At 41.5% G+C, this 25362-nt stretch overlaps 1 protein-coding gene across 4 annotated transcripts in view; it reads left to right on the plus strand.

The window, feature by feature from the left end:
* Positions 1-25362, plus strand: part of LOC140469697 (astrotactin-2-like) — a 1585258-nt gene that overhangs the window by 1385680 nt on the left and 174216 nt on the right. For all 4 annotated transcript variants that reach the window (XM_072566454.1, XM_072566452.1, XM_072566453.1 and 1 more), the window contains one exon: positions 16391-16532. In XM_072566454.1, coding sequence (XP_072422555.1) covers positions 16391-16532 — 142 coding nt within the window. The remainder of the gene's footprint in view (positions 1-16390; positions 16533-25362) is intronic.

Genomic DNA, 25362 nt, shown 5'->3' on the forward strand with positions numbered 1-25362 from the left:
TCGCTGACTCAGATACTTACCAAGTGGATTCCTCTGCTGACAAGCCCTTTGGTACTTGTATGTGAGATTATTCTGAACACTGTTCCTTCACTGCTGAAAGCAAAATCTGTATCATGGTAAATAAAACACAAATGTCAGCCATCATCTTTTTTAAGTAGATGGTCAGCTCTTCTATCATTATGTCAGCGAATGATGCCTGGAAACTTTCATGCTATTAGCTGGCACAGGGCATCAGTGACAATCATCATTACACATCTGGAACAGGAAATTGACACCCATTCCAAATTTGTGCACCCATGATTCTGCTGAAGGTATTGCTATGCACACATTGTCCATTGAACTCTTGCCACCACTTGTTCACCCCATGAGGTGCCCTCCTTGCTGCATCATTCACCTTCATATTTGCCACTTGACCAGCCCCTCACCTTGTTCACTCTTTCATCCACTGTGCATTATCCAATGTGAAATCTGTTCACTTGGGCCACTGAGTAGGTATAGATTTGACCTGTGTTACTTTGAAGTCAAAGTCTATAAGTTAGTCCAACATAATTGACTGCAGAAAGACAACAGTTCACAGAAAATTTTACGTCAGTAAATCAGCTCAACAATGAAATGGTTAACCAAAGGAAACGCTGATGTTAATAGGCCCATGTTGTGTTGCAAATACTGCTCTTCTTTCTGCATTACTCTGTCACACAGGTAAAGACCTGCAGTGTCACTGGCAGCGATATTACAGAGTCGGGCTACACTTGCAGTGAGTGCATCACCTGCAGTTGTAGTAGCAACCACTACAACCATAAAATTCAATTGTTGCCTGCAGCCATTTTTTCTCAATGCACGGTCACCTTACTTTTATTCAAATGTTCCCACACAGATTGCATGTCATAGTAAGATGCCTAAGTAGTATGAACAACTTAACTGTAACATGAATGCCGATATTTCACGACAAAGATTGGCTGTAAAAAATGTTTTGGGACCATGTGAGAAGAGCTATTAAACCACAAGTTGTTGTTATATTTCCCTGGGGTTGGGGAACCAATCGGATCAGTCCCTTGGTTCAGATGTTAACTGCCAGATTCAATCTGATTCGTTAAGAGGACAGAACTTTAAAGCTGTCAGGGCTCATTATTCTCCCGACACTAGCTGCACATGAACTTGAGACATCGTAAGATAAATTGATGGTTTCCGAGAGTCACAGATGTTTTTGTTTAGTGTTTGCCCCCATAACCGTTGGGTATGATATATAAGCTGTTTAAGTTAAGCTTTTAGAAACGTTTGCTCTTCGTCAAAAGACCTTTCTGAGACACACTGAGCTGTCGATTTCTATTGAAGAGTATTTGCTCTGGAGTAACTGCAAGAGATTTGTTTGGGAGATGGAATATGGTCCCCCATTTGAATGCATTAACCAACTTTCTTGAACATCTCTGCCATTTGGCCTGGTGGAAGTGACAGTTTCAAAATTTAAAAAAAAACAGAGTGAAATCAGAATTGCAAATGGCTTTGCTTATTTTGAAGAAATGTCATTTCACCTTCTTTCATTACTCTCATTTGAAAAAATTACACTCCAATAGTGTATTATGTTCAATCCTGTTCACCACATTACAGGGAGGATGTGGAGGCTTTGCAGAGGCTGTTGCTTGGATTCAAGGATATGATCTATAAAGAGAGGCTAGAAAACTTAGGCTGTTTTCTGCGAACTGGTGGAGGCTGAGGGTAAGCTGATCGAAGTCTATTGGGTGGCTCGGTGGTTCATGGGTTAGCACAACACCAGGGTCCCAGGTTTGATTCCAGCCTCGGGTGACTGTCTGTGTGGAGTTTACACATTCTCCCCGGGTTTGTTCCGGTTTTCTCCCACAGTTCAACGATGTGCCAGTCAGGTGAATTGGCCATGCTAAATTGCCCAGAGTGTTAGGTGCACTAGTCAGAAGGAAATGGGTCTGGGTGGGTTACTCTTCGGAGGGTCAGTGTGGACTGGTTGGGCCGAAGGGCCTGTTTCCACACTGTAGGGAATCTAATGAAAAAATTAGGATGTGCATAGGTCAGGTTGATAGAATCTTTTTTACAGAGTCAAAATATTGAATACTAGGGGGCAGGGATTTAAGGCGAGGAGGAGAGTTGAAAAGCAATGTGAGGGGCAAGTCTTTTACACAGAGGCTGGTAGGAGTCTGGAACATGCTGCCTGGTGTGGTGGTCTTGAAGAAGGGTCACTCCTGAAACATCGACTTTTCCACCTCCTGATGCAACCTGGCTTGTTGTGTTCTTCCATCCTCTTGCTTGCCTACCTTGGATTCCGGCATCTGCAGTTTTTTTGTCTCTAACCAAGGGTGGTAGTAGGGGAAGATATGTTAAGAGTGTTTAAGGGACTTTTAGATCAGCACAAGCATATGCAAGAATGGAGGGATATGGACCAGGGGCAGGCAGAAGGGATTAATTTAATTTGACATCATGTTTGGCACACCATATGGGCTGAAGGGCCTGTTCCTGTGCTGTACAGTTCAATGTTCTTAGTAATTCCTGGGGTTCGGATTTTTCCCCTGTTGCATTCAGTGTGGGAATTGATGAGCTCAGTTGGATGGATGGCTGGTTTGCAATGCAAAGTGATGGCAATGGTGCAGGTTCAATTCGCGCACTGGCTGATGTTGCCCTGAAGGACCGGGGGTTACTTGACTCACTACTGTGTGTAGTGTGGAACTTTGGAGTTCTACCTGTGAGATGTTCAGTGAGACATCACACTCTCCATTTTAACAGTTTTCGATTTGTTTCTGTAATCACATCTTGTGTGTGTCCACTTGTTCCAGTGAAGGTGGAGGAGGCCATGTTGTTTGCATCACAGCCATCAATAAGACAAATGGTGACGTTATTAATTAACAGTGGTGGTGTAGCCCCATTCCAGTCTGGAAGAAATCAGTTGGAGAGCATGTGACCTCACTCCTCCCTGGCTATTTTGGGGAGCCGGAGCTTTGTTCACTTTTCTGTAGCTTTTCGACCAACGTTTTGCCAAATTGACAGTGAGGCATGAGAGAAACCCTGCAAAAAATCCCGGTGCACAGAAAGGGAGGTCTTTCCTGGCCTCATTGTGTCCCAAAGTGCTTTAAAACTTTAAAAGTGTTATGTCTTAATTTAGGAAATTCATCAGCTGTTTGCACATAAAAATAAAACGCCTACTAACTAAAATCCATAATGGGCAGCTGGTTCTTTTCTCAATAATGCTGGTTGAGGGATAAATATTGATCAGTACATTTGCCTTTCTTATAAAATTGTCAATGGGTATTTTACATCCACTGAAGAGGTTAGACCGATCTCAGTTTTAATGTTGAGTGTAAAACAACACGGCTCACCCTCAGTATTGCATTCAAATTGCCTACCGGCCTTTTGTACTTAAGAACCAGGATTGGGACTCAGACCAACAAACTAAAGCAAGAGCGTGGTCAGCCGAGCCAATGTGAATATCTTGGATCTGATGTTAACTCTGTATACATGATTAGTATCGAAATAGCTAAAATCTCACCAATTAGTTCTTCAAGCAGACCAGCCTGGAATTGGCTCAGTGCTTACCGGCTGTCTGCGAGGTGTGGCACATGTCAGTCGCTGGAACTCAGTTGATCCCACAGTAGCCTGGTGAGGTGGCCCACATTGTCTGTTGAGACCACTGACCTTTTTTAGGGTGAGCAATACCTCTACCCTCAAAATAGCATCCAGGAAACTGTCCCACAAGGTGGGGACCTGGACTGTGTCTCAATCCGAGACCTCTCAGAAGATTACTGTGGTGATTACAATGGGAGTCTGCTGAAGGGTCAGGGTTAGGAATTGGGCTAGTTAGCTTTAAAGAAGAGAGGAGGAAACAGCGATAAACAGCATCACCGAAAAGAACTGGGAGAGGAGGACTAAATAATATTTTGGAGCTTGAAAAATGTGATCTGTGGCATGTTTTGTAATAGAATCGCGTAGGACATTCAGCAAGGCCCATCTTGACATCAGTAGCATTCTGCTACATCATCTTGGCATCTTCCCAGCAGCAAGGCAGGTTTCTCACTTGGGCAGTGAGTTCCAGCAGACAGCCGGTAAGCACTGAGCCAATTCCAGGCTGGTCTGGTTGAAGAACTAATTTTGATACTAATCATGTATACAGAGTTAACATCAGATCCAAGATATTCACAATGGCTCGGCTGACCACGCTCTTGCTTCAGTTTGTTGGTCTGAGTCCCAATCCTGGTTCTTAAGTACAAAAGGCCGGTAGGCAATTTGAATGCAATACTGAGGGTGAGCCGTGTTGTTTTACACTCAACATTAAAACTGAGATCGGTCTAACCTCTTCAGTGGATGTAAAGTACCCATTGACAATTTTATAAGAAAGGCAAATGTACTGATCAATATTTATCCCTCAACCAGCATTATTGAGAAAAGTGAGTTGCCAATTAAGGGGAGTTATTGCTTTCTAAATGCTTTACTGCTGTATAACCTTGCTGGTTAGCGCAGGCACAGCGCCTGGAAGATTGCTTTGTGGGTCAACAGACCTCAGTCAAATCAAGGGAGATTGTCTTCACTCAAGAGGTCACCAAGCACAGAAACTCAAGGGAAACCTTTGCTTCCAGCTCAGGGGCTTAGACATAATCAGTCAGCCACTCAGGCCACCGGAGTCATGATGCAGTCTACATAAGGGACGAGGAGCCAAATGTCGGGTGGCCCACCACCCATCTTGAGTCTATCTGCCTTATTGTGAGCTCTTCTCACTGAGAGAGAGAGGGGCAGATTTTATGGGAGATGAAAGTGGGTGGCACAGCCCTTACAGTCGGTGAGGCTGGGGAGGTATCCCAAGTGAATAAGTAGGAAGCGTAAAAGACGTACAGAGGGTGCGGAGAGGGAGTGAGGGTGGCCGACAGGAAGGCATGAAGGTGGGTAGGGAAAGAGGGAGGGCACTCATTGAAAATGGAGTTGAAGGGGGTAATAAAGCACTGTATTCACTATGGTGCCCACCTCTCACTAAAGGATTTGGTAACATTGATGAGCACCGTGTTCTCCTTCTCTAATGACACCCAGGCTCAAATGTAACCACGGAAGATGGGCAGGGAGTCAGCAGAGACAACATTCTCCCCAAGTCGCTGTGCAGCTGGACTTTAATATGATGCCAGCAGCTGTTCAGCGTGGAAGCAGGCCATTTGGCCCATCAAGCCCACACTGACCCTCCAAACAGCATCCTACCCAGACCCACCTCTGTACCCGATCCCTACTTCTCCCATGGCTAACCCACAAAACCTAGCATCCCTGGACACTATGGGCCATTCAACATGGCCAGTCCACCCAACATGCACATCTTTGGACAGTGGGAGGAAACCGGAGTGCTTGGAGGATACCCACGCAGACACGGGGAGAATGTGCAATATCCACACATACAGTCGCCTGAGGCTGGAATTGAAGCAGGAACCTTGGCACTGTGAGGCAGCAGTGTTAACTACAGAGTCACTGTGCTACCCCAGGTAGAAGTTCTGATAGTAATGGGGATTTCACATGTCTTGCCGCATGCTTGCATGAGAAGGAAACTAATGAGGCAGGATGCATGAGTAATGAGGGAGAGGAGTAGAAGGTCATGTGCAGAATATTGCTATGACACATGATTACACTCGGCCATGAAATCCCTTCAGAAAAAAAACATGGCTGAAAAAAATTCTGGACAGAGAGTAAGAATAAACATGTCATTATCAGGTTGGCACTCTGCAACTGTTGGAGTATCATAATGATCAGGATCAGTACTTAGGATTCAGCTATTCACAATTTGTTTCAATGATTTGGACATAGGAACTGAATGTAATATTTCCAGGTTTGCTCATGACGCGAAACTAGATGGCAGTGTGAGTTGTGAGGAGGATGTAAAGTGGTTTTACAAAGATTTAGATGAGTTAAGTTAGTGGGCAAGGATATGGTAAATCAAATATAATGTGAAGAAAATGCTGAGTTATCCACTTTGGTAGATAAGACAGAAATGCAGACCATTTTGTATGTGCGGAGAGATTGGAATATGTTGATGTTCAAAGGGACCTAAGTGTCTTTGTTCATCAGTCACTAAAAGCTAACATGCAGGTGCAACAAGCAACAGGGGAGAAATGGTATGTTGACTTTAATTGAAAGATGATTTGAGAACAAAAGTAAAGATGCCATGCTGAAGTGTATAGAGCTTTTGGGGTGACTGCTTTTGATTATTGTGCTTATTTTTGGCCTTCTTACCAAAGAAAGGGTGTAATTGTCGGAGAGCATGTGCGACAGATTCACCAGACTGACCCTTGGGATGTTGGTGTTATGAGGAGAGATTGAGCCTGCATTTTCTCGACTTAGATGGTGATGGATCAATGGAATTCTCCACCCTTTTGGGCCATGAAACCTCAGTCATTGAGTATATTAAGGACAGAAATTGATAGATTGCTAAATATTGCATTAACATTTTTAAGGAATTTGGGGATAGTGCAGGAAAATGGCAATAGGGTAGAATTTCAATACAATCTCGGTGAATAGCACAGCAGATTAGAGGGATCAAATGCCTCCTTCTGTTCCTTTCTCCACTGATTCTATGTCAGGTTGTTGTCATTGTTGTTCAGTGTTTCATGGCCATAGTTCTTCTGCTCATGTTTGACTAGAATTTTTGTTTGCAATACAATAGTGACACGCTACATGTGTTTATTTGTAGCTTCCTTGTGCTGTATTTTTCTATGTGATGAAATTCATTGGAAATGTCAGAAATAAAATTATAGAATGCTTACAGCACACATGGAGCCACTTAGCATTTTGAGCAATTCTGTTGGTGTGAAATGGACTGTGTGACTTAAATACATTTTCAGTATAATTCATTCCAATTTCAGGTGTTCGGTTTTGAGTTCTTAACACATAGGTTTATGTGTCTGAAGTTAATAATGAATTGTATTTCTGTAGCCATGATGATTTATTTTGAAACCCCTTTTCAGGCCTAGTATTTGAGTTGATAGGTTTCTGTGGACATTGGTAGGATTTTATAACCAAGCAAAAGAAAAAAGCTTCAGTTTAGAAGATCAGGATTTTTTTTTAAGTTTAAAAGATATGCTCAGAGCTGAGAGTGATTTGAGCAGTGGTGTGAATTAAAGATACTAGTATAGACTTGTGCTCCTGAGAAGGGAAGCATGTAATGAAACTAGATTACATTAGATCAGAGAGTTAGTGTTAGTCCCACGCCTGAAGTGTTGGGATAAAACCCTGAAGAGGTTACTTATCTATGTAAATGCTTAACTTTGGATGTATAGGAAAAGGATATATGTCCAGGAAAAGCCTATCAGTATTTCTCCTCTGTAAGTTAAAATCAAAAGTGATTTAAACCTATTGAGGTATTGGAGACAGAGACATTTCTTGAGTACCGTATGAGTGGTGTTTTTAGGTACTTCATAGGGCATGTTTTTGTGTATTGCACCAAGCTTGTGCTTTGGGTGCTATACAAAAAGCTGTTGATATAATTTTTAATTTAAAAAGGAGTGTTTTGGGATTAATAGGATTGTACAGGAGTATGCTCAAAGTTTGGGAGAAGATTTGTAGCTCGGGTGCTCGTTATTGTGGTTCTGTTCGCCGAACTGGGAATTTGTCTTGCAAACGTTTCATCCCCTGTCTAGGTGACATCCTCAGTGCTTGGGAGTCTCCTGTGAAGCGCTTCTGTGCTGTCTCTTCCGGCATTTATAGTGGCCTGTCTCTGCCGCTTCCGGTTGTCAGTTCGAGCTGTCCGCTGTAGTGGCCGGTATACTGGGTCCAGGTCGATGTGTTTGTTCCACAAACTCTATCAACAAACACATCGACCTGGACCCAATATACCGGCCACTACAGCGGACAACTCGAACTGAAACCAGAAGTGGCAGAGACAGGCCACTATAAATGCCGGAAGAAACAGCACAGAAGCGCTTCACAGGAGGTTCCCAAGCACTGAGGATGTCACCTAGACAGGGGGCGAAACGTTTGCAAGACAAATTCCCAGCTCGGCGAGGAGTATGCTGGCAGACAGCAGGCGGTTTGAAGTGTGTCTACTTCAACGCCAGAAGTATCCGAAATAAAGTAGGTGAGCTTACAGCATGGATAGGTACCTAGGACTTTGATGTGGCCATTTTGGAAACATGGATAGAGCAGGGTCAGAAATGGATAGAGCAGGTTCTAGGGTTTAGATCTTTCATTAAGAACAGGGAAGGTGGTAAAGAGGGGGAGGTGTGGCCTTGTTAGTCAAGGACAGTTTAACGGTGGCTGAAAGAACTTTTGATGAGGACTCGTCTACTGAGGTTGTATGGACTGAGGTTAGAAACAGGAGAGGAGAGGTCACACTGCTGGGAGACTTTTGTAGGACTCCACAGAGTTCCAGAGATGTGGAGGAGAGGATCGGCAAAATGATCCTGGGGAGGAGTGAAAGGAACAGGATGGTCATTATGGGGTCTTTAACTTCCTCAACATTGACTGGAAATGCTATAACTCTAGGTTGTCGGATGGATCAGTTTTTGTCCAATGTGTACAGGAGAGTTTCCTGACGCAGTATGTCGAAGGGCCAATAAGAGGGGAAGCCACATTGGATCTGGTGCTTGGTAATGAATCAGGCCGGGTGTTTGATTTAGTGGTAAATGAACAGTTTCGAGAGAGTGACCATAAATCAGTTACGTTTAGTTTAATGATAGAAAGAAATAGGTATATGCCAGAGGGCAAGAATTATCAATGGGGAAAGGGCAATTATAATGCAATTAGGCAAGATGTAGGATGCATAGAATGGGGTAGCGAAATGCAGGGGATGGGGACAATCAAAATGTGGAGCTGGTTTAAGGAACAGATATTACGTGTTCTTGATAAGTATGTCCCTGTCAGGCAGGTAGGAAGTGCTACAGTAAGGGAACCGTGGTTTACTACAGAAACTGCATCTCTTGTTAAGCGGAAAAAGGAGGCTTATGTGACGATGAGACGAGATGGTTCATATGAAGCGATGGAGAGTTACAGATCAGCTAGAAAGGATTTAAAGAGAGAGTTAAGAAGAGCAAAGAGAGAATATGAGCAGTCTTTAGCAAATACAATAAAGGAGAGCCCTAAAGCTTTCTATACGTATGTGAGGAATAAAAGGACAATTAGGGTAGGAATAGGGCCAATCAAAGACAGAAGTGGGAAGTTGAGTGTGGACCCTATGGAGATTGGAGAGGTGCTAAGCGAATATTTCTCATTAGTTTTCACTCAGAAAAAGGAGAATATTATAGAGGAGAAGAATGAGATTTGGGATATTAGATGAGAAAGGATTGAGGTTCATAAGGAAGAGGTTTATCAATTCTAGAAGGAGTGAAAGTAGGCAAGTCCCCCTGGGCCAGATGGAATTTATCTAAGGATTCTCTGGGAAGCTAGAGAAGAGGTGTTGGAGCCTTTGGCTTTGACCTTTGAGTCGTCATTGTCTACAGGTTTAGTCCCAGAGGACTGGATGATTGCAAATGTTGTGCCCTTGTTCAAGAAGGGCAGTGGAGATGACCCAGGTAATGATGGACCAGTGAGCCTTAGTCTGTTGTAGGAAAAGTTTGGAAAGGATTATAAAAGATAGGATATGCATCAGCAAAAGACAACTTTGTTAAAACTAAACCAAAGCAAAATATAATCTAGCAAGCTAGATGTTAGTGTGGCTTATGACTTGTCCAATCATAACATCAGCGAGGTTCATGACACTAGTTTGTTCTTCTCTCCTGCCATTTCTTTGAAGTTCTTTTTTTTTTTATCTTCAGGTGTTTGTGAAAATTCTCTTTTGAAAGACACAAATGAATTCACTTGCACTGCACTCCAAACAATGTACTTTACCAGTCCCTGTGTAAAAGGTTTTCTCATGTTGCCTTTGGTTCCATTACCAATTACCTTTGGTTTTCCAATGCTCTGCCAAAAAGAAGCTTTTCTCTATTTGCTCAGCCTTGACATCCCATCTCCAAGATTTTGACTATTTCCATCAAAGCTTCTCCAGTTTACCCTCGTAACTAAAGTTACTCATCTCTGAAACCATTCAGGCCAATATGAAATGCATGTGTCTAATTCATTTAGTTGGTTTGTGTGTTGGTCCAAATGCAACAAGGTTACAAAAACTGCTTACCTTTTTGTCTCAACAAATATTTCACCTTTATCCACTAGAATTTAAAAAAAAATCTTCTTTCCTATTTCTTCTCCTCACTTTTCATCAACTAGGGAAACCAAAGTTGGGCTCCTCATCAGAAAGGGGTTCAGTATAAAATGAATTCCATACAAATTAGGCATCATCCATCTTCCCAAAGGTAAATTCCCTGAACACATAAGTCAAGATTGGGAAACTGGGCTTTCTCCTCTTCTTGTGATGATTCGGAGGAGCCAGTGTTGGACTGGGGTGATGAAGGAGCAGTGCTCCGATAGCTAGTGTTTCCAATTAAACCTGTTGGACTATAACCTGGTGTTGTGTGATTTTTGACTTTGTCCGTTCTAATGTTTGTTTCCTTCAGTTGGTAGCACTTTTACCTCTGCAGCATGAGGCTTTGCACTTTGACCCTTGCCCAGAACCTGAGCTGATGATTTAGACACACGCTATTGTGCAGTACTGACAGAGCAATGCATTGTTGAAATTACCAGCCGTTAGCTGACATGTCAAATTCAAGTGTCATCTGCCTGTTTAGCTGAAAGTTGTTGACACTGTGATGGTGTTTGGAAAAAGAGCAGTGAGTTCTGCTGCTGTGCCTGCCAACATTCCTCCCTCAATACCGTTAAACATAGATTCATATTCACTGCAGGCTCCTTGTGGAACCTCGCTGTGAGTTGTATTGCGAACACATTTATCCATTAAACAGAGAACTGCGTGATATAATAAGCCCGTCAATATTTCGCAATGACAGCATGTCATAGGCTGGAGTTTGCTGCCAAAATAAATTACCAAGTCCAGCCACTCACTCCTTGAGTTGGTTTCCTAAAGGATTTGACTGTCACAAATAAAGAGTCATACTGTACAGAAACAAACTGCTCAGTCTAATTTGTCCATGCCCACCAGATATCCTAAATTAATCTAGTCCCATTTGCCAGCATTTGGCCCATATCCCTCTAAGCCTATCCTATTCATATAACCATCCAGATGCCTTTAAGTATTATAAATGTACAAATGTACCTGCCTCTGCCACTTCCTATGGTAGCTTGTTCAATACACGCACCACCCTCTGCCACTTCCTATGGTAGCTTGTTCAATACACGCACCACCCTCTGCGTGTAAATGTTGTCCATTAGGTCCCATTTAAATCTTTCCCCTCTCACCTTAACCTATGGCCTCTAGTTTTGGACTCCCCTAATCTGGGAAAAAGGCCTTGGCTATTCACCTTATTTGTTCATTTGTTTCTTTGGTGGTCCCTGGCAGATAAGGATGACTCTCAGGGTGAGTCCTTAGGTGGCTAAACAGATCAGTGAAGTCTACTGCAGGCTCTGTTACACTTGGACAGGTGGTGGTAACGGGAGGGGGGGGGGTTGGCAGTGCACTCCTTTCGCTATTTCCGCCTGGCTTCCGCTTTTTCCCAATGGCAAGTCTCGAGGTTCTTGTGCCTTCCTGGATACCCCCCCTCCACCTCGGACGCTCTTGAACCAGTGATTCCCAGGTGTCTGTGAGAATGCCACACTTCCCCAGTGAGGCCTTGAGGGTATCCCTGAAGTGTTTTGTCTGTCCACCTGGGGCTTGCCTACCAACCTGGAGCTGGGAGTAGAGTAGCTGCTTGGGGAGTCTTGTGTTAATCACCGTAGTTGAACAATGTGGAGTCGGTACCTTGACGCTGGAGATGTTGTCCTGGTCAAGGATCCTGGTGTTGGTGTGTCTCTCTTCCCAGCGGATTTGCAGGGTCTTGCACAGACAGCATGAGTGATACTGCTCCATAGCCTTGAGGTATCTGCCATAGACAGTCCATGTCTCAGAGCCATACAGAATGGTGGGAACCATCACAACTCTGTAAACCATGAGCGTGGTGTTGAATCTGATATTGTACTCAAACACCCTTTTCCTCAGGTGGCCAAACACTGTACTAGCTTACTGGAAATGGTTCTGGATCTCTTCGTCAAGAGCTGCTTTGGCCGACAGGACACTCCTGAGGTTTTGGAAGTGGTCAACATTCTCTAAGGCCCCCCCTCCCCGCCCCCCCCCCCCCCCCAGGTGGCTCTTGATGATCAGGGGTTCACTCCACAATGTCAGGCCAGGTTGGTGGAGGACCTTTGTCTTGCAGAAGTTCAGGGTGAGACCAGTGCACTCATCTGACTCCATAAAGGTGCTGACAATGGTCTGGAGGGCATCCACTGAATTGCACAGATGAAAGCATCATCAGACTACTGCAGCTCAATGACACTGGTTGGGGTGACTTTGGATTTGGCTTGAAGACAGTGGAAGTTGAATAACTTCCCGCTAGTTCTGTGAATTATCACCCTGTCCATGCCCTGCATGATTTTATAAACCTCTACAAAATCACACACCCTCTCCACTTCAGGGAGAACAGCCTCAGCTTATTCATCCTTTCCCAAAAGCTTAAACCCTCCAATCCTTACGGAGACCATCCTACTTTATGGCAGAGATGGTCTTATGAGCTCTGTTTTCTTTTTCTGTCAACAGTGTGATTTCTGACATCATTAGCATTTTTGATAAAAGAGAATATTCAGTCTAAGAGCAGAAACTCAGGAGGAAAGGGGATAAGGGAATGGAACAAATGGTGATGGGCAGACAAAGCCATGATTGGATGGATGCATTTTACATCACAAAGCACATGGATCCATTAGTTTCCTTGCATTGGCTGGAAGTTTAATGGGATCTAGGAATTAGGGAGGTGATGGCGAGAGGCTCCAGTGAATCTGGAAGGAAGGTAGGGTCCATGGTCTTCATAACACCAAGGAACACTCATTGCACCAGCGATTACCCACCCAGAGACCTTTAAGTGTCCAAAACACATCTCGTTTAATGAGGGGGCACTTAAAAATATCTTCCCACTGTTAGACTGCTACCATACAGTGAGAGTACCCAGTAAAACAGAAGGGCTTCTCTTCAAGCTTTTAGGTGATTATGTCTGCGACCCATGGATTCTCCCTCCTTATCAACCCCCTCCACCGCCAGCAGTAGGAAAGAGCAGAACTATCACCAATGTCCTCAAACATTGTATTCCCCACCTCACTGAGGTCTGCCTCACTGTCTGAGTCTACTTAGGAGGGTATCCAAGATGCTGCTGTGGTTCGGGTAATGTCTGACCAGTTACCACCTCCCGCTGGGGCACTGCTGGAACTGAAGAACTGTTAGGGGCTCATGAAGGCAGGATCTTCTCCCTTCAAGGCATGGAGATCTAGTGTCAACAGTGAATTGTCTAACCAGATTGCCATTGAACCAGGTCCGACCTCAACTAGAGGGCTGAAACAAGTTTGTTCCTCGTATTCTAGCACAACAACATGGCTACTGCCACACTGGAAAAAAGAATCGGCCTATATTTTTGGATCATTCCTATTGTAACATGGTCAGTCATCTTGAAGGTGCTGATCAGCATTTGCTAGTTTTCTGCATGAGGTCAATCATTCATTGGAGATAATTTTATATGGCACGATAAGCCTCTAGATAGATTAATGGTCTTTGGCCTCTTGGTTTATATTTTTTTTCTTTTTTTGCTGTCTCATGTAATGTCTTGAACACAGGCCCAATTCCAGGCCTACTCTGTGGTTACCTTATCTCCAACTGGTTAGCAGTTGGCTATTCAGGACACTCAAAGTTTGGAGATAAGCTATTCATCAACCTGTCTAGATGTGTTACAACCGTTCTGGAGCAGATGGGACTTGAACTCCTGCTCCTGGGACTTGAACAGGCCTTCTGGCTCAGAGGTAGGAACACTGCCACTGCACCATGAGAACCCCTGTCAATGATCTGGACAACAAAAGAGCAGTTGAAAGTTTCCACTTGTGAATCCTGTTCAGTGGAAATTTTTGTACATGTAGTAAGGGGAGAATCGGATGCCTTTCCCATTCAAAGAAAATCATCAGATAATTATGGATGAGAATTATTAGGCTTATTTGATTCATCCATTAAGTGATATTCGAATCACCATTCAATGAAAACATCCAGTTGTTTTTGAAATGATTCAGGAGTTTTTCCCTGATAATAATTACACAGGTTGACCGTATGTGGACAGATTTTGTAACCTCTGCATTTGGAGGTTCTTATCCTGGTTCATTCCTTTTGAAGGAAAATCTGCTGTTTTCTGCATTTATTACAATATTCTGATCATCCATTGGCCTTGTCTGATGAGCACAAAGAATTTAAATTCCTTGGCATCTCAAACCAGCATGATTATGTTGGTTTGATACAATGGATAGACCTCCCAATAGAAGTAATTGTGTTGTTGCTTGGGTAGTAGATAAGCTTTACAAGCTGGAATCAATTGAATACCAAGATAACTGTGAGAACAAGTCCTTGGAAGAATATAATTACCTTGAAGGGAGCACTGTGTAGATTTAGTAGAATGATTCTGAGACTCCAAACATTAAATTATAAGGAGAGATTGTGCGTGCTAAGTTTAAATTATTTAGAAATTAGACGATTAAGGGCTGATTTGAACAAAGTTTTCAAGATAGTAGGAGGAATAGATTAGGTGGCGAGAGCAAAAATGATTCCTTTGGGAAGGGGAATAGGGGAGCAAGTAAAATAATATAAATATTAGAATAAAAGGTGGAGTACAGTAGGGAAACCCTTCCATGTGACAAGGGGGTAAAATTTTAGACTTTTCTTTCACAAATAGCAACTGGTACTTGATCAGTTGTTGATTGCTGAGGATAAATGCTGAGAGGGGTTTTTCCACATGGGAGAGTTTAGGACCAGAAGGCATAGTCTCAGAATTAGGGGGCGTCAATTGAAGACTGAGATGAGGAGGAATTTCTTTTCTGAGCGTTGAGAATCTTTGGAACTCCTTGTCATAGGGAGCTGTGGAGGCAGTGTCCTTGAGTATATTTAAGGCTGAGATAGATTCTTGATCAATAAGACAATCAAGATGTATGGGGAAAATGCAGGAAAGTGGGCATGAAGATTTTCAGATCAGCCATGATCCTGTTGAATCGATGGACCAAATGGCCAACTCCTGTTCTTATTTCTCATGGTTTTATGATCTTAATTTTAAACTGAGATTGTTTGGTTAAAAAATAAAGCTAAGTGTTAGGGTTATGGAGAAGGCATAAGCTAGTGCATAGATTTACATCACTTACCTTTAAATAAGGTAAGTTATGTTGCAGGACTGGAAGAGGTACTTACTTGTGCCACTCAAATGACAATTCAATAGCAGACATAGCTAAAATGGTAATGATCAGGCTGAAACAAATACTGTATAGTAGCTGAAAAAAGTAAGGGAAGAAAATGAAAGAGGATTTGTGTCACACCATCGTGTACATTTGGAAGTTAGCACATTAAAACTTTAACAGTAAACATCTGTTTTAGGAAGCCAAATGGTTCAATGTATTAGTATTTAATTCCCAGACTCCCCTTGTAGCCCAGTGAACATGAGTTCCAAAACTATTCATGTAATTCCTTATTGCTTACTAATCTCTAGGCATCATGCACATTTGACTTGAAAAGTAATGTTTCTGTTGTAGATCCTTTGTGTGGATTTCAAGGGGAATACTGTGGATTTCCAGTGGTGGTAAAATCAGAGAATTGATTGATGAAAAGTAAATAACATCACGCTGCAAATATATCCCACACTGGCAGCTCATTACCTCAATCCCACGCTTGGAGACATTTGTTTATGTAAGATAAATGGCTTCAGCCTACTCTGAAGGAAACAGTGTCCCTACCCTCACACAATTGTACTGTAAACTGAAAGTTTTTTTGTCCTCTATTTGTCATTAAGGCTCTTAATACTTGTAAGCCAATTATTTAGCGCATAAAATATATTTTACATTTAAAGCATGAGGTTATTAAAACAGCAAAAGTTTATGACATTTGACCGCACACGGAAAAACAAAATTAAATGAAGATGAAATGTGTGCACACACGTGACTATTTTTATTTAGCAAGAATGCAGAGGAAAATAGACTTAATGCATTTCATCCCACTTGCAAAAAGTTAAAGAGAAAGAAGTCGAAATGGCTGAGAGGCCAGAACACATTTAACCTTTAACAAAGCAATAGCCTGCAGGAAAGCAAAACATCTTTAGAAATTCTGAGCAATGTTTATGTTTTTCTTCTGTCAAAGATCTTAAGAATTCAGTTACAAAAAAACAAAGACATGAGAAAAAAAGATGACCTAATTTCACCCCCCAATACAGGAACAGCCCATGGAAATGCCAGAGTTACTTTACATGATGAATGTCAAAAAGCTTTGTTTGCCTGGATTTATTTTAATTAATTTGTGTCCTCCCTCTCTTGTGTGTTTCGCTTTTACCAGGGGAATCTCTGAGCTTTGCAGATGACCTTCTTTCAGGCCTGGGATCTTCCTGTGTTGTAGTGGGGAAAAACCATGGGATTGCCTCTGAGACAACGACATACTCCTTAATTTTCAAGTGCCTGGAACCAGACAGCTTCTACAAGTAAGCAAAAAATAATAACACACAAGCGTGTGCATACTTGTACACACACTGCATTGTATGCCTGGAGGTATTAACACATAACCTTGCATCTCAGTTTACCCTGCCTCACATTGTTCCCACTGGTCCACCTCCATGTGCAATGTTGATGACACCAACTGGAAAGCAAATGGGTTTTTTGCTAAGTGATTAGCTAAACCTTGACTTTCTCCAAATTGCCTTCTTTTCTGATCTCAAATATTGTCGGAATTAATAAAGATAAAGGCCACAAAGATGCACAACTTTTTTATAAGTACCCCATGATTTTTATGTAGCCTGGAAACCCCCGAATATTCCTCAAGTGTCGGCAACCCTAACACACATATTTTCAAATGGGATCTTGCAAAGAAATGTTTTGGTGGTAATTTCAATTAAAATAATCATGCAACAATACCTGCAGAAATGCTTTTGGCTATTATGTTAAGTTGCACACAAATCTTGATTATGAATTAACACTACAAATTTTTGCAAAGAACTTGCTAATGCCAGCATTTTCCCTTTCCATGGCTATTCTTCTATAACAAGGAAGATGCTTTGTGATTAGTTTGTTTTCCTTAGTATGGCAGTCTTTCAAAACTTAGCACTTTGTGTTTAAAACATCCTCAAGGTGTTTTTATTCTTCCTCACTCTGACAGTTCTGGAAATCACACCTGAATAAATGTCAGTGTTACACTTTTGTGTTTATTCCTTTTGCTGGTGGCGGGTTGAATTCCTCAGTGGTGTTTGACGTGAGCAGGTTTGTATTTGATGAATCTTTTGTTTGCATGCCAGGTTTTCCCATGTTTACAAATGAGTGAGATCTCAACCTCTCTTTACCATGTTCAGATGTAAAAACAAGTCACTAATGATGGCCTCATTTTTCTTCATTCTGCTCTGAAGTGCACATTTCTGTTCTCTTTTTCTCAATTGACTCATTTTACTTGCATGTCACAAAGCCCATTGAGGTTATGAGATATTATGCCATTGGGTTTAAAGATTGCTTATGGCTACTTTAAGAAAAATGTGTATCTGTGTTGTATGATTTCTGTATTCTAAGCAAAGCGATATCATTAAAATAATTTCAGTGAATATATGAGCAAATTGAAATTGCAAAAAATAAAATCAGAAATAAATGCAGAAACTATTTGAGAGTATCCAATGAGACCAATCTGAAGCAAAAAATTTTACCTGCATGCCCTCCTATAAATTCCCAAGGTTTACTATTTTTAGTATTCCTCAAGATTGAATTCTGTTTAAAACAAAAGTTCTAAATTAAACAAAAACTGAAACTGCTGGAGAAACTTAACTGGTCTGGCAGCATCTATTTAAAGAAAGCAGAATCAGCATTGCTGCCAGATGCTGATAGACCTCTTCTAAGTTGATAAAGCCATGTGTGAAAATTTAAAAGCAGCTCTTGCAGAACATGTATGGCAGAATGAAGTTGCAGGAAATTTGCCATGTTGCAAACCTTTTTCTCTTATTGAGGCAATGATAAGATCTTTAAAGAATCAGACAATAATATGAATGTGTGTAACAGAGCCCTCCTCTGAACTTCTAATTTATTATCAAGTGATTGTTTTGGACATCTTCTTTGTATCATTATTCCTGGGTCCCACTTTAATTTAACTTGAGTCTTGGAGATACTGTTTAAGCCTGACCATTGTCAGGCCTGAATTTTTGACATGCAACTTTTTAAAAAAATAATATCGATGTTGCATTATATGTCACTGTTAGTATGTCTTGAAGAGAGATGCTCCTGTTATGATCGTATCATAGCATGTGACCTCAGGATATGAAGATCTCACACTCCATCTAATCTTGGCTCACTTGAAGCATGACATTGTCCTGTTCTTTTCATATAAACAGAACCTAATATTAGCCTAGGCACTTATGTACCGAAGGAATATAATGTTTGGGTAAATTAATCAGTTGTAACAAATGTCAGTTGGTTTCCACACTATGATATCCATACCCATTTTCTTCTGTCATGAAAGGTAATATAAGTATTGTCAGATCAGGAAAAATACCATTGTGCAGACAAACTCCCCCATGGTAGAAGAAATAACATCAGTATAAGAATCCAGTATATAGTTGGTAGATATGTGGAAAGCTATTTGAGGACCAATCAGGCAACAGCTTTGGACAACAGACAGTTTTTTGCAAAGGAAATCTTTCTCACCCTTACACAGCATCAGTTTCTGTGAGCTCAGGATTAGTAGACAGAACATTAACCAATAATTTATTTTTGATTGGGATGTAACTTCTTTCAGGATAAAAATAGATTTCTAAGATTATTAATTAAAAGAAAGAAAGCAATAAAAAAACTTGAAATGCAGTTTTGAGCTAGAACATAGATCCAGTGCTGTACAGCTTGGAAAACTATAAAGGCTAGAATATTTTCCTGATAGTTGTTACATTGGGAATGGCTTCTCAGAAGAGCACGACAATATCTTTATTCTTAAGAAAGGTGCAGTTTTTAACTCACACTGAAACCAGATCAGGGACACAGAGCTTAAGCTGGTACCGTCAAAATCTTTAAGTTAGAATCGTGGAAAGCAGAAATCTTGTTATGGATTGGGCAGTGACACCCGAACTGAAATATGACTGTTCAAACAGCATGTCCAGCTCGATTTTACACCTTAAACAGGAGATGAACCCATGGAAAGAGTGTTAAAAATCTCTCTTGTCTTGGCAAGGAAGGACTTTGCAGAATTAATATATCTGGTCTTGCGATGGCTGATCAAAAAAATCCACAGAAGCTTTAAGAAATGATCAAACATCACCCAAATGGAAGAATTAACTTCAGGGTTAATAATTTATACCTCATGATGTACAGACAGCAGCCTCAAGAGTCTATTGACCAGTCTGTTGGAATAAGCTGAATCAAAGGGCATAAGTGTGACAGTTCTGAAGAGGAATTGTCAAAGAAGCTCATTGAGTTTATCATTGTCTCTGCACCAAATAAAATTTTAGATTAGATTACTTTTTTAGATTAGATTACTTACAGTGTGGAAACGGGCCCTTCGGCCCAACAAGTCCACACCACCCCGCCGAAGCATAACCCACCCATACTCCTACCCCTACCCCTACATCTACATCTACATCTACCCCTTACCTAACACTACGGGCAATTTAGCAATGGCCAATTCACCTGACCTGCACATCTTTTGGACTGTGGGAGGAAACCGGAGCACCCGGAGGAAACCCACGCAGACACGGGGAGAACGTGCAAACTCCACACAGTCAGTCGCCTGAGGCAGGAATTGAATCCGGGTCTCTGGCGCTGTGAGGCAGCAGTGCTAACCACTGTGCCACCGTGCCGCCCACAAATCTTTGAGGACAATCTTTTAAGTAAGGAAAAGGCTCATACCCATTTCTGCATTGATTGAGGATGGACTGTATGAAGCATCAGTGTCAGACCAACAACAGTAACGTGCTTTCAATGCAGCCAGTTTTCTCAATGGTAAGCAAAATGCACCAACCTAAAACAACTGAAACAGACACAATTTATCACGGTTATTTGAAAGCTATCCAACTTGTTTTGATGTCTGTAAAGCATGTGCACCACAGAATCGTGAAAATTTGTTTTCAAAAGCCAAGCAAGACATGAGAGTCATCTACATGTCGCCTCTGAGATGATACAACACCCAACATTGGCAGCAAGGGAAGAGCTGTACAAATACAAACATGTCCTGGAGGTTCACAGTCAACCAAATGGAAATGAAATTTCAGAATCTGGCCAAAGTTTCCACATTGTTAACTGCATACAACATGTTTATGGCATAAGGCAACCAAAAACTTTTATAATGTTCTGTCCCATATATTCTCGAGAAGGCAGAAAGGTGCACACTAAAAGTTAAACTTGAAATGGGATCTTAGTACCAACCACTACGCTTCCTGAAAGGCATACCTCAATAAGTGACACTCCATAGTACAGAATGTGAGAAATTATCTCAGATCACAAAAAGAATCACCAATTCCATGTATTGGTATTATTCCACTTTAGGAGAAAGTGAGGACTGCAGATGCTGGAGATCAGAGCTGTAAATGTGTTGCTGAAAAAGCGCAACAGGTCAGGCAGCATCCAAGGAGCAGGAGAATCGACGTTTCGGGCATGAGCCCTTCTTCAGGAATGAGGAGAGTGTGCCAAGTAGACCTTGTAGAGGGAGGAAGAGAGCTTCTTCAAGGAAGGCATCCTTGCAAGAGGATTCGCAGTAGGTTAAAATCTTCTAGTCCTTGTAGAGGGAGGAAGAGAGCTTCTTCAACCCTTGGCACACTCTCCTTATTCCTGAAGAAGGGCTCATGCCCAAAACGTCATTCTCCTGCTCCTTGGATGCTGCCTGACCTGCTGCGCTTTTCCAGCAACACATTTCCAGCTTATTCCACTTTAAGGCCAGTGCAGTTTGACTTGCCAAATTTTCTACCTGGTATTGACCAATGATCCAGCAGGGGCAAGACCACAAGAATGGATAGATTTTGTCATAGTCAAAATGTATTAGATTTAAACCACAACCACGGTGATGAAACAGATCTCACATAACACAATTGAATCAGTCAATGATTTCAAACATATCCAGATAGATTTGACGCTATTGGCAACCTGAAGGGGAGTGCAGTATTGCAGCTTCAGGATGATGTAACTGTATTTCTTGATGCTACCAGGAAGTGCAGTGTGTACATATAAGTGTAGATTCAGGTGGAACTAAATGAAATGAAGCAAAATGGTATAATTCAGAAGGTCAAAAACACATCGATTGGTCTGGCTCCATCATGTGCATGTTAAGAAAAGATAAGTATATGCCTAGATACAAGGTGTTTTAACCTTTTATTTGAAAGTTGTCCACACAAACTGCTGATGCTGGCAGAACTCAATCCTAAATTCTCTGGAGCAAGATTTGTTTCCAAGGCAGATGTGAGTATGATTGTAAGTTTATCCAATTAACAGAAAAACCTAAAAATGCAGTACACTTGAGATACCATTTGGACAGTTACCACAGAAGCCGTTAGTAAATCAAGACATACTGCAGCAGCACATGGATAAATTTGTTGAGAGCATACCTCGCTATGTTTCCATAGCTAACAATAGGTCGGACAAAGACAGAGCATGACCTCAAACTTCAATTTCTGATGACTGTTTTTCAACAACAAGGATTAGTATTTAATAGCACAAAACGCCAGGTCAACATCAGCCAGATAAACCTCGTTGGGTCTGTTTACTTCACCTATGGATTACTTCCCGAACCAGGCGAGATCTTGGATGTTGAAGGCTGGCTCCTCAGGATCAGGAGGATCTGGGTTATTGACTCAAATGTTTCAATTTCCACTTTCCTTACACTCCCAACTTCAGAACAGTTGTATCCACTGCAAGATTTGTTTCAGCAGGACATTTACAATGTGTCGCAAAACAACTAACCGTTACATTTTTGACGCTGTTAAGCAGGTCCTGTCAGTAAAATCTGATGTCCTGCAATAATGCAATTCCAGGAAAGTCATGCCTTTTGAAACTAATGCATGTAAAAGGCCTAGACACATGTCTTTTGCAAGACAAAAACACGACTACTTTTGGTTTGAACATCCTGTCATCTGCACAGGCCAACTACTCCAATCGAGAGCAGAGGACATTTGCTCTGGTATTCAGCATCATGTGGTTTCACACATACTTAGTTGGAAAGAAATTCGCCATTGAAACAGATCATAAGCCACTGGAAATGATGATGTACTGCAAATCACTAATGAATGTAACACCACATCTACTTGTCAAGAGAAAGGAAATGTCTTTGAAGTGAGATATAAGCAAGGCACAAAGATAATTACAACTGACATGGTGAATAGCTGATCTAATCCACCTAAAGATAAAGGTATTCCTTTTGATCTGCATGTTAATGCAAGGCTGCTAAATTGAAGACCGACTCAATGATAATCTGTTACACTTTGCCCAGAGCCAGTGTGAAAAGTTACAGTCAGCAGCTGCAAAAGATGAGCAACTGCAAGAGATACAAAATAAGAGCCATTATCCTGGGATGACCTGACAATATTAAAGAAGTTCCTGGAAAGGTTTATTCCTTTTTCAGAGAAGGACTTTGTATCTAACAATAGGTCATTTTCTAAGACAAACAAGTCCTCATACCAAATGCATTACATCAAGATATCATGCCCCTGTTGCAGCAAAGGCATATGGGATTGATTGCAGAAGGAGGCTTGCACAGGGTCAGTACACTGTACTATGATGAAACAAAATATTCAACAACCCACAAATGCATACGTGACGTATCAGATTTGTAATCTCACAGTGGAGAGAGCCTCTTTTTCCACATGATGTTCCATTCTACGTTCACTCTGATTTCTCCAGCCTCTACATGAAACGTCAAGGTCCAGTCATGACAGCGGCTGGAGAAACTGAAAGTGAATCCATCAACATGACGGTCGGAACATGTAAACACTCAGAGAACCTGTATGGCTGCATAGTGTTGGTTCTATCCACTCCTTGGATGAAAGTGGCAACAGACCTTTTAATAGTGCATGGTGAAAACTGCATGTTTGTGATGAATGGTTTCTCTAACTTTTATTTGGGTTGATGGCTTAGCAGCAGAGTGAGCTTGATTGTTGCTGACACAGTGCTATTTTCACTTCAGTGATGAGCCGGGTTATATGGTGTATGACAATGGCCGAAAAACACTACAAATCATTTCAAAACTTATGTACTGAGTGGGGAGTGACCCAAATCAGATTGTCATCTCACTATCTGCACTCAAATGGTCAAATGAAACATGTGGATGTACTATCAAATCAATGATCATCACTTGTTGAGCACATACATTGCATTGTTGCTTTTTCATGCAACACCAACAGAAAAGGTCATGATTTGGAGATGCCGGTGTTGGACTGGGGTGAACAAAGTTAAAAGTCACACAACACCAGGTTATAGTCCAATAGGTTTATTTGGAAGCACTAGCTTTCAGACCGCTGCTCCTTCATCTGACAATCACCTAATGAAGGAGCAGCACTCTGAAAGCTATGCTTCCAATTAAACCTGTTGGACCATAACCTGGTCTTGCTTGATTTTTAACTTTCAACAGAAAAAGGATCACCATCCCAGGTGCAACTTATGTCAGATGGCAAGTGTGAACAACAAACCCCCACCAGCAACCAATCACCTTATCATTCCAGGGCATGTGACATTCTTCTTCTGAGACAGGAGAATTAAAAATGATGTACCTTGAGTCAGCAGATAGGGAATCACCAAAATTCCACACTAGGCAAAAAGTGAGAATTAAAAATTCAGAAACAAGTATTTGGAGGCTAGCAGAGGCTTCTAGAATATGCAACGAGCCCAGACCATATGATGCATTCCTGAACATATGCTACAATACAAGGGTCAAAACCCAGCTCAGATCAATATATAACATGCCAATTGTACATGAAGAGAGTGAGGATGATGATTGTGCAGTCATGTTGAGTGACAGCAATTAGGAGCAAGACAATCAAGTTGTTAAACAAGTGCAGCACAGAACAGTGCATATCTCTCCAGGTGGGTATCGAATCAGTACAGCAGGATGAATGGAGAAACCTCCAAAGTATTACTTTGATGTTTGAAATGTTAGTCTTTGTAAATTCTAATTTACCTGTTTGCATAATTATTGAAATGTCAGAATATGCCTATGTTCGACCATGTGTGTGTTTGGGATAGCTGTTTATCATTGGAAAAAGAGGCATGCTGTGTGATGTCTCACTGCCAGTAGGTCAGTAAGAGACATCCTCATTATATCATCACTACATCATAGCATGTGGCGTGAAGATATAAATATCTCATACTCCATATTACTTTGGGCCTTTTGAAGCATAATATTCAATTGGAATCATGCTCTTCTGTTGTGACAAATTGGCTTAACTTTAAGCCTAACACTCATCTTTAATACCCAGATGTCCATGTCTATTTCCTTAATTTGCAGTAGATTACATAAGCATTATCTGTCAGGTTAAAAAAAAACCCTAGTGCATGCAAACTCACACCAATAGATTGGTTTAAGGTACACACAGGACAATTTGGATATAGTGGTAATGTCACTGGATGGGTAATCCAGAGCCCCAGTTTAATGTCTGAGGACATGAGTTTGAGTCTGACCATAGCTCATGGTGAAATTTGAATTCAATTTGAAAAATTCTCAAAGTTTTTTTAAAAACTGGCTAGTAGAAGCCATGTATCCACTATCAGTTGTTGAATAAGGGGAACTATGAAGCTATGAGGGAGGAGCTGGCCAAAGTTCAATGGTGCAATACCCTAGCAGGAATGGCAGTGGAACAACAATGGCAGATATTTCTGGGTATAATGCAGAAGATGCAGGATCAGTTCATTCCAAAAAGGAAGAAAGATCCTAAGGGGAGGCAGAAGTGGCCATGGCTGATGAGGGAAGTTAAGGACCATATAAAGACAAAAGAGAAAAAGTATAACATAGCAAAGATGAGTGGGAAATTGGAGGACTGGGAAGCTTTTAAAGAACAACAGAGGATAACTAAAAAGGAAATACGCAAAGAAAAAATAAGTTACGAAGGTAAACTGGCCAAAAACATAAAGGAGGATAGTAAAGGCTTTTTTAGGTATGTGAAAAGAAAAAAACTGGTTAAGACTAAAATTGGGCCCTTGAAGACAGAAATGGGTGAATTCATTAAAGGGAACAAAGAAATGGCAGAAGAGTTGAATTGGTATTTTAGATCTGTCTTCACTGGGGAAGACACGAGCAATCTCCCAGATGTAATAGTGGCTGAAGGACCTGAACTGAAGGGAATTTATATTAGGCAGGGAATGATGTTGGAGAGA

Source organism: Chiloscyllium punctatum, chromosome 49, assembly GCF_047496795.1.
Source record: "Chiloscyllium punctatum isolate Juve2018m chromosome 49, sChiPun1.3, whole genome shotgun sequence".
Classification (NCBI taxonomy): domain Eukaryota; kingdom Metazoa; phylum Chordata; class Chondrichthyes; order Orectolobiformes; family Hemiscylliidae; genus Chiloscyllium; species Chiloscyllium punctatum.